At 38.2% G+C, this 10829-nt stretch overlaps 4 protein-coding genes across 4 annotated transcripts; 2 read left to right on the top strand and 2 right to left on the bottom strand.

The window, feature by feature from the left end:
* Positions 1-1055: 1055 nt before the first annotated feature.
* Tsp_07258 (hypothetical protein) lies at positions 1056-1560 on the top strand. Its single transcript, XM_003381525.1, is given in 3 exon segments — positions 1056-1223; positions 1235-1292; positions 1307-1560. 3 exon segments carry the CDS (start codon positions 1056-1058, stop codon positions 1558-1560), a joined length of 480 nt encoding a protein of 159 aa, XP_003381573.1.
* Positions 1561-1672: 112 nt separating this feature from the next.
* On the bottom strand, positions 1673-2089 carry Tsp_07259 (hypothetical protein). Its single transcript, XM_003381524.1, has 3 exons — positions 2080-2089; positions 1959-1996; positions 1673-1933 (listed from the first exon to the last, which is right to left on the bottom strand). Exons 1-3 carry the CDS (start codon positions 2087-2089, stop codon positions 1673-1675), a joined length of 309 nt encoding a protein of 102 aa, XP_003381572.1.
* Positions 2090-4899: 2810 nt separating this feature from the next.
* On the top strand, positions 4900-5715 carry Tsp_07260 (conserved hypothetical protein). The gene is made up of 2 exons (XM_003381523.1): positions 4900-5372; positions 5595-5715. The coding sequence occupies exons 1-2, from the start codon at positions 4900-4902 to the stop codon at positions 5713-5715; spliced, it is 594 nt and encodes a 197-aa protein (XP_003381571.1).
* A 2512-nt stretch (positions 5716-8227) lies between these two features.
* On the bottom strand, positions 8228-10284 carry Tsp_07261 (conserved hypothetical protein). Its single transcript, XM_003381522.1, has 3 exons — positions 10198-10284; positions 9734-10128; positions 8228-8459 (listed from the first exon to the last, which is right to left on the bottom strand). The coding sequence occupies exons 1-3, from the start codon at positions 10282-10284 to the stop codon at positions 8228-8230; spliced, it is 714 nt and encodes a 237-aa protein (XP_003381570.1).
* Between the last annotated feature and the right edge of the window lie 545 nt (positions 10285-10829).

The raw sequence follows: 10829 nt of genomic DNA, 5'->3' as shown, positions 1-10829 counted from the left end.
AGTTGGTGCTGAGGGGTGTAGGGAACAAAATAATGGTATACAGGCCGGGATAGTCGCAGGGGTCTTCATTCTTTTCGACACGGCGTCACAGAGTTTCTTCATTCTGAAAGACCTAGCGGAAATTCTGCGGCTTACGGGCCCGGATAAAGCGGTTGATTTGGTTTCTCTGAGAAGCAGAAAAATCATGCAACGGCTGATGTCTGGACGTGCGCTACAATTAAATGCTACTAGCGATTTATCGAAAGCGATCACCTCACGCTGAGTACGAGCATTTGCCAAGATATGTGGGAATAACTTGCGGGCCGCAGTGATTCTGATGGTTTGCCACACTTGGAATCGCTGAAGATGATTGAGCGATTACAAGGGAAACTGATCGTGATGTGCTCTATCATGGATCTTGTTCACTACTTTGATATCATCGACGGTCGCCTTCGACTGACGGTCCAGTAGCCTTGCAGTCCAAATCGGTTGGATTCCAATTGTACTGACAACCATGATGGTGACTGAAGAGGCCCGAACGTTGCTGACGCGAAAGGAGGAAGCCACTGGTAAACTTTTTCGAGAGTTCTGGAAAATAGAAGAAGCACTCAAAGTCACCCTGGACGAAACCTTTCCGCAGTTGATAGCGACGTTGTACTTGAGAGAGTTCTAACAAATATTGTCGGAGGTTCTAACAAATATTGTCTTTTGATGGAGAAAAATACTAGTTGGACCTCCCCTGGATCGACTAAACACCAAAGTCGCCGGCTGGTCACGGCTTAGTGTCACCTAAAGGAGAGCTGCGAAAATCATCCAGACTACACTTCGTTCACGTGATATTGCGTGGAGGATGGACAAAGTTGAAAATTACTAGAGACGAGTCTCTCTGGCCAGACTTTTTATCGTGTCCACTTCGCCATCTGTTAGGACATGGGTGAAAGTCAGATGTGCAGCGTTGTGCTTGACGGATCTGCACACCACCGTTGCAAATTCGCGAAATTACAAATTCACCCAGTCGACGCCTTTCTTCCTTTTCCTCATTTTTTGAGTGGAACGAATTGGCGGCAAACCAGATGATGTATCTTCAAGTCCGCTTGGCCAAAGTGGAACGAATTGGCGGCAAACCAGATGATGTATCTTCAAGTCCGCTTGGCCCAAAGTGGAACGAATTGGCGGCAAACCAGATGATGTATCTTCAAGTCCGCTTGGCCAAAGTGGAACGAATTGGTGGCAAACCAGATGATGTATCTTAAAGTCCGCTTATCCAAACAGTATCGAGACGCCTTCCATTTTTTTGGAAAAACATCATCAGGGTATGCATGTACAGGCAGACCGCCGCACATTCACAGCAGTTTGAAACCGCCTGAAATATTTGCAGCTGGCAAAGTAGATTTTATCATCTGCTTCTGGCTTGCTTCCCGTAGCTGGCGATCAACATGGTGCGCGTGCATGAACGCGGCGGTGAGAGTTCTACTCCACTTTCGACCTCATCCAACAACCGCGCCAGATCGGCGCGAAATCGAAATGCTTATTGCTGACTTTTTAATGAATTTGCATGAAGAATTATTTCTTACATCATGAATGGATATTTTTGGTTTCATAAATCTACTCTTTTTATGGGATACCAACACGAATTATTTCTGCCAGCTGCCAGATGCGCTTGCCATTCAGAACAAAATGTGGTCAGGTGCTTTCACTCAACTTTGGAGAATGTTCGAAGCAACCTGATCACAGCACCCTGGCAAGCGAAACACATGTGCTTCAATTCAGTGCTGTAACCACTTGAAAGAGACGTATTCACTTGGACAACCGCACATGTTTTATGGACTCTGAAGCTATTCTGTGCTGTTGTGACGTACCGCTGCAGCGATTCCTTTTTCTGCTTTGGCATGCGGCATTTTGTCACAGCAGCTAGTCCCTGACTCGTGTATGGTGACTGAAGAGCGCTTTGAAACTATTTTGAAATATTACCTTTTTACCCTAACGACGCTTTTGACTACTTGAACCGTGTTGAATTCTATATTTTGTTTACTGTTACTTTTTGATATTTATTAACTGCATTATTTTGATATTTCGATATTTTTCCTTTGTTCAAGTGACTTATGTTCATTTTACAGATCTGTGTTCTTCTACTACTCGAGTAAATGCTGGTGTATATTTTATTCTCGTTGAGAACAGTAGAGAATTGAGGTTATCGATTGTAATTGAATTGCACAGTCATTATTCCTGCTGGTGGCCATTTAAGGCCTGTTATTGCTGCAGTAATAAAACTTCGAATTTCATGGTGTGAATTGGATAAAATCCCATTATTTAAGTTTTTTTACAGTAATATTTGCTATGCGCATTTGTGTAAGATAAAAAATATTAGATGATTAAATCAAAAAATTCTTTTTTAGTATTTATTAATCCATCCAATATTTCATATGAGTATTTAAATGTAATTTCAAAAGTGAATTTTGCATTACTTCAATTGCAATATTATGAAATCTCGACAAGAATGCTCTTCAATAAAAGTAAATGGAATGAAGAAGAAACATTCACTGTGGAGAAGTTCTGAGCATCATTGATTCAGCTGAATGAATGATGGTAAGGAACAATAATTTCATTTTTTTAAAGTAATACATCATATTCTTTTTATTTTACGATTGTTCTAAAAATTTACATTTAGCTGAATTCCTTTAATTTTGTTTTTTATTTTTATGTAATAAAACAATTTGTCACTAAATTCAATTATAGAAGATTCAATAAGAATACTTCGTTTGAGAATTGATGGAACGTCCTAAAACAGTTTACTGGTTTTTCTAAAACTTCACAGCAAACAATTACAGTCCGTCTTCCACATCCGCGGAATTCGTTATTCACGGATTTCAAAACCACCAGTAAGATACCTTCTATTTTTAGGTCTTTTGTGCATATATGCTGTGAATTTGCAGGTTCAGTGCAAGGTTGTTTCTACTTATGACATGCCAATCCATAATATTGGGGATAACGACTCAACCATATCAGAAGCTTAAAAGTGAAACTGTAAATTTCAAACGTGAATATTATAGTCCAGTATGATATTGATCAAAGATTCATTGCAAAAATTTCTGCATGTCTCAAATATGATTAATCAGGAACTTTTACATAGTTTCCATGACTGAACAAGCTTTTCAGTGATAACTGTCATAGCGACGATTTGAAAAGAAAAATGGAACCGCACCTTACAAGCCTACAACATCAGTTTTTTTCACTATTTTCTTAACGTGGAACCTCAAATACTGATCTATAAAGCTTTGAGAAATCCATATTTTAGTTCACGTCGAACATCTTCCATGTGATCTTTAAGAAGAAACCATTTATCTGCAATTCAACAACTTAGCTGAGGCAGCTTTTAATGTATGCCGTTAGGAAGCTCCTGGATGAAATTACAGGCTGTATACCCTAACTTAAGTTCATAGAGCTTACATGTATTGGTTCCCTTCGCCACAACGTACCTTTGCGAAATGGGATTCACTGCGCTCATGACACTTAATGTTCATCACCAGAACTGGTTAAACGTTGAAAGCGATTAGTGTTGTACCTTATCGCCCACTACCCCAAGAATAAGCGACATCCTTAAAAATAAGCATGCATTTTTAAATCTTTATTGTGAATCATACAGAAATGCTTCACTGTAAACCTAATTTTGCTTGATGCAACCATGAAGCAATAATCTGGAAAAAGGAATATTTAGAAGAAGATGTAATAGAAGAATTGACGAATACAGAAACGGGAAAGAACGGGTACTTACCTAATCATGCCGTCATTTGTGAAGATAAGATCAGTACAAAATGGTGAGATGTATTTGATTGTTTAGCACAGTGCAGAGGCACTTACGTTAATCAACATCTGCATGTAGGAACCTGCTTAAAGAACGATCTCACCAAATTATTGATAAGATTTCAGAGGTTGCGTTTAGCGCTCAAGGCTGACATCTCTAAGATGTTTTTCCCATCGGTTTGCATGAACAATACAGAGATGTCTGCTGATATATTTGTTGCTACCTAAGTATTCAAGAAATACCTCTACCACATCAAAGAGCTGTTTTGCTCTTTCACGTTCACCATGCTTTGCTACGTGCGTCAATAGAAACCATGAAAGGAAATACCAATTTCCTGAAGCAGTGAACGAAATTCTGAAAAACGTGCATGTTGATGATCTGGTGCTCTCAATTCATGAGGAAAAAGGTTTTAAGGGTGGTGACACAATTGCGAACAGTGATGAAGTTGGGGGCTTTCAACCTTGCAAAATGTGCCAGTAATCACCATGCAGTTCTACAGGCTTAGCACCTGAACACGTGAGAAAAAAAAGCAGCAGCCGGATGTTAAAAGCTCTTGAATAACATGAAACGCGGAGAAAGATTACTTTTCTTATCTTATACAGTCGAACGCAGATCTGAACGTGTTTGGCAACAAACGTCACCTAATCAGTATTACAGCAAAGATATTCCATCCCCTTCGTTACCTGTTCTCGTATCTCATCTGAGGAGGAATTCTGTTTCATTGACTATGGCAGCACAGAATTGATGCATTTGATGCAACCTTTTGCATGAAAGGAAAGCCAATAGGACAACTGCGCAAAGGTCCAATAAATGAAATGAAATGAACGTTCAACAACAACATTAACAATGGAAACTCTTTTTAGAAACAATTTCATATTTCATAATTTATGTCAAAGTTCTTCTCAGTGAATCATTTATTTTCAGAAATTACAATGTTTTTACTGCATGAAACTGAAATAATAATAATGATCACTTTATTCATAACCTACTTTAAAGATAAGTTTAAACAATTTTGATTTAAAGTGATATTGTTTAAAGTGCAATATAGCCTGTATAAGTGATGTTCAAACAAAAGTTGTTCAGTCTTATCGCTCGTGTGGTCCATACCCTGTTCGACAATGGCGCGCTCTGCTCGTAGTTATAGTCGAAGTCGCAGTCGCAGTAGCACCCGACGAAGTATGAGTAGTCGCAGCGGTAGTCTTACCCGTCCTCGAAGACGTTCAATATCAAGAAGTCAAACCCCAAAGCGTTCTACTCATCAAATCGTGGTTCCATCATCAAGATTAAAATTGCAGAAAAGACCATCAGCTGTACAATTAGATGGAGATGAAGCTCCCTCAGAAATAATTTGCCCAACGTGTTTGCAGTCGTTGCGGTCACGTTCGAGATCAAAGAGTATTAGAAGAAAGAAGAGTCCTGGCAAGAAAGTGGCCCGTAAAGTCGCAATGCGACAAAGATCTAAAAGTGGAGGAAAATCTCGTCGTAATAAGAAAAGAAGCGTGAAGGAATCCAATCAAAAAGCAGTTTTGATCAAGGCTAGTAAATCTCGTCGAAAGCGTTCTTCATTAAAATCAATTCCAAAACAGAAGCGGTATTCATTGAGAAGTAGAGCTGTGGTTCGTTGATTTGCTTCACCGAAGATGAAGAATAATAATTTGATCATTTTCAAATAATTCGTAATTTTAACTTTATTTTATTTTTATATTATTATTTTATTTCATTTTGATACAATAAATGTACAGTTTTTGTTATGCTTGTTGCAGACAAAAAATATGCTATCAAGAACTGGACTGTAGGTTATTTCACTGTTCAGTTCAAACCGACTCACAGCTGAGCTAAAGGTTGTTCATTACAAGAAACAGTTGCACTCATCTGATGAGACGAGTGTATTTTGTGCAAGTACATATGTGCAACGAATGAATACACTTGCGTAAAATGTCATGAAGACGTCGACACACTCGATTTTACTTATTAGCTCATGCACGAGTCACTTTCTCTCCCGCAGTGAATTGCAGGCAGCTGGAATATTGCAATTTCCATTTCTAACAGTCTATCCCTGATGGACTACGTCCATTAAACTCTTCCTAGTTCAAGCGACATCAGAGAACGTACGGATCTGGCTATCCAGGTACAGAAAGTTTCCAGCTTGTCTGAGCGCGCCACAAATCATGGAACGCAGCAGATGCACGATTTTTTATTTTCTACGCGAAGGAAGTGTCGTGTTCCAGATAGATGGTTTCAACAACCATGTACGTTTTGTACGTACGTTTTGTGCATCGTTAACGCAATAGAGTTTTCTTTTATTGGTTCAAGTATTTTCATTGAGGATGATGAAACTTTAATCGTAGTAACTTAACATTAGAAGTAAAAAATTTTTACTATCCTGAAATTACATTGAATATTATGTTGGAAACTGAAGGCATCAATACTTGACAATCATTACGGTATGAGGTGTACTGTGTGGGTGTGACGCGGAAGCGGGAGAGTAGCTGCGGTTTTTGTCAGCGATTTCCTTACGGTGCTGTGTGATTGTCGTTGGTGTCTGTGTGGTGCTTAGTCTCTGTTCCTTTGTGTCCATTGATAAGTGCTCACTTTCGTGGAATAAAACCGGTGTCCGCTGTTTGTTTGTCTCATTTGTTACACGTTCGTGAACGAACGTGGGTAGTATTGCGGTTAGGCTATCATAATTGATTTGACCTGCCGCCAAAGCAAAACCTACAGTCCACTACCTCGTTGGCTACAGATCTCTGTCGCCAACATATTATTTTCTCAGAATCTACAGTTTTATAATTTACGTTAGAATTGTTAGCATCGACGACAAAAAGGTTGCAGTTTAATGGATCGAACACACAGAATCACAAGTACAAGCGAACGTCAGTACAACACAGCGCGAAGAGTACACACTAAAAAAAAACAATGAAAACTATAAGGTATATATGGCTACAGTATATTATTAATTAGGTATATGGGGATGAGGGGGTGATTTCCAACAATTTATTATAATTTTGTTTTTTAATATATTATTTACGGTGAAATTCATACTTTTTAAGAAACAGCATTTTCAAAATAAATATTCAAATTATTCAGTGCTTATCTGTACCTCACTGAAGTTATATGGAATGTGACAGTAATAAGTGTGAGAAAACAACACAAAAAATAAGCTGAATAATGATTTCTAGTTTTCATTATGAAAAATCAGCAACAACAACAACAGTAAAGAACAGTTAGCAAAAACTATGATAAACAACAATGAACAACACGTATCATTAAAAGTGATGAGACAGAACTGCCGATCCATTATATTCGGTTGACGTTTCTGAACAGGAAAATTAGTTCGCTTTCAGAAAAGGAACGGAAACTTTTCATATTTTCCTGCGCTCAGCATTGAAGCATCTCCTCATACAAGGACGAAATTACGTGTACCTTCCGACCAAATTGGATAGCAGGTTTTCATGCTGTAGCATTTTTTTCGTTTGAGGACCATCATAAGGAATCATCGAGTTCTCTATGCGTAATGTTTTAAAGAAACATGAACGCCTGTTCATATAGTCATATAATGTTCATTTGCTCATTTGAAGTTATTAATCAAATGGAAATACCGCTTAATTCGTATAAAGCGGTTTCAGTTTATAACTCACGAGACAATACGCACACGCGTGTGTCTTCAACTGAAATTTTAATCAAATGTTTTAAAAGTAAAAATATTAAATTTCAATGTGATTTCATGATGTTCAAATCTTAGAAAAAAATTTAAAACATTACGATGTAATTTGGGAAGATCGAGACGTTCGATATGATGTCAACTCAAAGTAAGCATTTTTTGATTGCAGCTCAATCGTCACGTATTATTTTTGAATTTTCAAAAAATCATCATCTAAACATTATTTTACAATATTTCTCTTAGATGAAAAAAATAATTTAAAACTTAAATAATTTTTCGTATTTTAGACAATTGAAGCTAAGAAATGGAGAATTCATTGTGGATAAATTACATGTAATTGAAAATACGAAAGGAAATCGTGAGAATAAAGGTATGAAATTGAAAATACAGTGGAACCTCGATTATCTATACACACGATTTTTGGGGGTCCTTCAGATAATCGGATTTTCGGATAATCAGACATTTTCAATTTTATAAGTGCATATATGTTATTGAAGCGTTTATAGCGGTTATTCTCAATTAAACGCGGAATAGTAGACATTCTGTTTATTATGCGACATTATTTGTCCTTTACTTACTTAAACTATATGAACGTTTATTAACACAATCAATTATATTTTTCAGCGATACATTGAAAACCAATAGATTTACTTTGCGTCATATTTTATAAAATCAGTAATAAGTTTGTGTTTTAATGAAGACAGCTTCTTCTGTGCAGCGATATCACAAATATGCCTTACTACCATAAGCTGAGTAGCGCTGAATTTATTCCGCTGCTCTATCCACTACAAGCCGAATTTAAAGCAAGAATAGGCTTCTGAATGGCTCAGTCTTTCAGTTGGCTTATCAGGCATGTTAGACTCGTCAACGTCATCATTTTCATCTTTTTTCATTGCAATGAGTATTTCTTCGTCACTTAATGTTTCAAATAACGGGGTATCATCAGCAATTTTAGCAGTTTTCCTGAACGACTTGCCATTCTCCACAAGTCTATACACTTCTAGTTTTTGCTCTAAGCTCAAAACCTTTCATTTTCTAGTAGTGGACATACAGGACAAAAATTAGCCAACAACAGAATGTTACAGTATTAGTAAAATACAGGTTGAATTTAATATACTAAACAATGCATTTTATCTATCCGGCAAAAAAGCGTTCGGATAATCGGGTGTTCGGATAATCGATTATCGGAGAACCAGAGTTCCACTGTAATTATTTCTCCAACATCGATCTCATTGCTCTCTTTTTTTATACGTCTTTATAATACTACCCAACAAACAGTTCTTATTATATTTCTTGAATATATTTTGACAAAAGATTTGCACGTTTAAATAACTTCTTCTACTTTCAAAGCATTTCAAGAGGGGAAAAATTCCAATAATACTGACTTCGGTATAATCTCAAGCATACTATTCAACTTTAGTGTAAAATTGTCGAGCGTGACCATGGAGATCATCTAATTTGTTGACGTAATGTAATTACTGTAATTATCTAGCCGGTCTACGCGCATCCAGAAGCACAATGAAAAGTGCGTTTATTACGTGCAAGCATGCAAAACAGCATGTTGGGTTTGAGTGTGTGAAAATAGCGCTATAACAATAGTTCAAAAAATTCATTTCACTTGAATTTTGTAAGATACTATATTAATGGTCAGGTTCAGTTTGTCAAGTTTAAATTGTGACTCATATGAATTGTTCAGAAAATTTATTTATCATAATATATATAAAACAATAAAATAATACTAAAATATAATTGTTTTGATATTTTCAAACATTATTAAAATTTGATTCATTGCAAAAACATTATTAACGATGGAACACCGACATTTTATATTTAGGTCAAACCTGCCTTTCAGTAACTACAGAAAGAAATTGTTGATGACGTAAGAGGTTGCATGTTTGCCATATTGTGCTCAGTTTGCGATATGAATTTTCGTGTGTCAGTCGCGTGTCTTGTCTGTGTTAGGCATTGAATGAACAGTACGATTATTCGACAAAGATTGACTGACACCCTGTTGTTCATGAACGTGAAACAATCGACATCGAGTAGTCATAACCGAGTTGGTCATCCTGAGATTTGTACAGTCCACATATGAGAAACCGAATTAAATTTTGTCTACAACATTTTGTGCTCAGGTCCGCTGCTCGAAAGCAGCACCCCCTAAGAGAAGACATGATGGTTGTAAAGAGGCTTTGCTTCGCTTGCTTGCAGCGTGGATGACCGGATAACGGACAGCAGTTCCGTTCAGAGATGTTCGGTGGCAGGATGGGGAGCTGCTCACCACGAGCTCTTACATTGTGACAGTGCGACAATGCAATCCTGATCGCCAATGACTACGCAATTCGAAGAGTTGGTTGCTGAGGGTGTGTAGCGAACAAATTAATGGTATACAGGCCGGATAGTCGCAGGTGGTCTTCATTCTCTTCGACACGGCGTCACAGAGTTTCTTCATTCTGAAAGACCTAGCGGAAATTCTGCGGCTTACGGGCCCGGATAAAGCGGTTGATTTGGTTTCTCTGAGAAGCAGAAAAATCATGCAACGGCTGATGTCTGGACGTGCGCTACAATTAAATGCTACTAGCGATTTATCGAAAGCGATCACCTCACGCTGAGTACGAGCATTTGCCAAGATATGTGGGAATAACTTGCGGGCCGCAGTGATTCTGATGGTTTGCCACACTTGGAATCGCTGAAGATGATTGAGCGATTACAAGGGAAACTGATCGTGATGTGCTCTATCATGGATCTTGTTCACTACTTTGATATCATCGACGGTCGCCTTCGACTGACGGTCCAGTAGCCTTGCAGTCCAAATCGGTTGGATTCCAATTGTACTGACAACCATGATGGTGACTGAAGAGGCCCGAACGTTGCTGACGCGAAAGGAGGAAGCCACTGGTAAACTTTTTCGAGAGTTCTGGAAAATAGAAGAAGCACTCAAAGTCACCCTGGACGAAACCTTTCCGCAGTTGATAGCGACGTTGTACTTGAGAGAGTTCTAACAAATATTGTCGGAGGTTCTAACAAATATTGTCTTTTGATGGAGAAAAATACTAGTTGGACCTCCCCTGGATCGACTAAACACCAAAGTCGCCGGCTGGTCACGGCTTAGTGTCACCTAAAGGAGAGCTGCGAAAATCATCCAGACTACACTTCGTTCACGTGATATTGCGTGGAGGATGGACAAAGTTGAAAATTACTAGAGACGAGTCTCTCTGGCCAGACTTTTTATCGTGTCCACTTCGCCATCTGTTAGGACATGGGTGAAAGTCAGATGTGCAGCGTTGTGCTTGACGGATCTGCACACCACCGTTGCAAATTCGCGAAATTACAAATTCACCCAGTCGACGCCTTTCTTCCTTTTCCTCATTTTTTGAGTGGAACGAATTG

The sequence above is a fragment of the Trichinella spiralis genome, assembly GCF_000181795.1.
Source record: "Trichinella spiralis strain ISS 195 chromosome Unknown Scfld1, whole genome shotgun sequence".
In the NCBI taxonomy this organism is placed as follows: Eukaryota; Metazoa; Nematoda; class Enoplea; order Trichinellida; family Trichinellidae; genus Trichinella; species Trichinella spiralis.
This window is presented reverse-complemented; position numbering and strand designations above follow the sequence as displayed.

Excerpts from the sequence above, each read along its gene's own strand:
- Tsp_07260 (XM_003381523.1), top strand. The coding sequence starts at position 4,900 with ATGGCGCGCTCTGCTCGTAGTTATAGTCGAAGTCGCAGTCGCAGTAGC. Across the intron at positions 5,373-5,594 it reads TCAATTCCAAAACAGAAGCG|TTCAAACCGACTCACAGCTG; the intron begins GTATTCATTGAG and ends TTCACTGTTCAG.
- Tsp_07258 (XM_003381525.1), top strand. The coding sequence starts at position 1,056 with ATGTATCTTCAAGTCCGCTTGGCCAAAGTGGAACGAATTGGCGGCAAA.
- Tsp_07261 (XM_003381522.1), bottom strand. The coding sequence starts at position 10,284 with ATGGTTGTCAGTACAATTGGAATCCAACCGATTTGGACTGCAAGGCTA. Across the intron at positions 10,129-10,197 it reads CGACCGTCGATGATATCAAA|CGATTCCAAGTGTGGCAAAC; the intron begins GTAGTGAACAAG and ends AATCATCTTCAG. Across the intron at positions 8,460-9,733 it reads CATTGTCGCACTGTCACAAT|CTTAGAGCAAAAACTAGAAG; the intron begins GTAAGAGCTCGT and ends AAAGGTTTTGAG.
- Tsp_07259 (XM_003381524.1), bottom strand. Across the intron at positions 1,934-1,958 it reads TAGTCAAAAGCGTCGTTAGG|TTTCAAAGCGCTCTTCAGTC; the intron begins GTAAAAAGGTAA and ends ATTTCAAAATAG.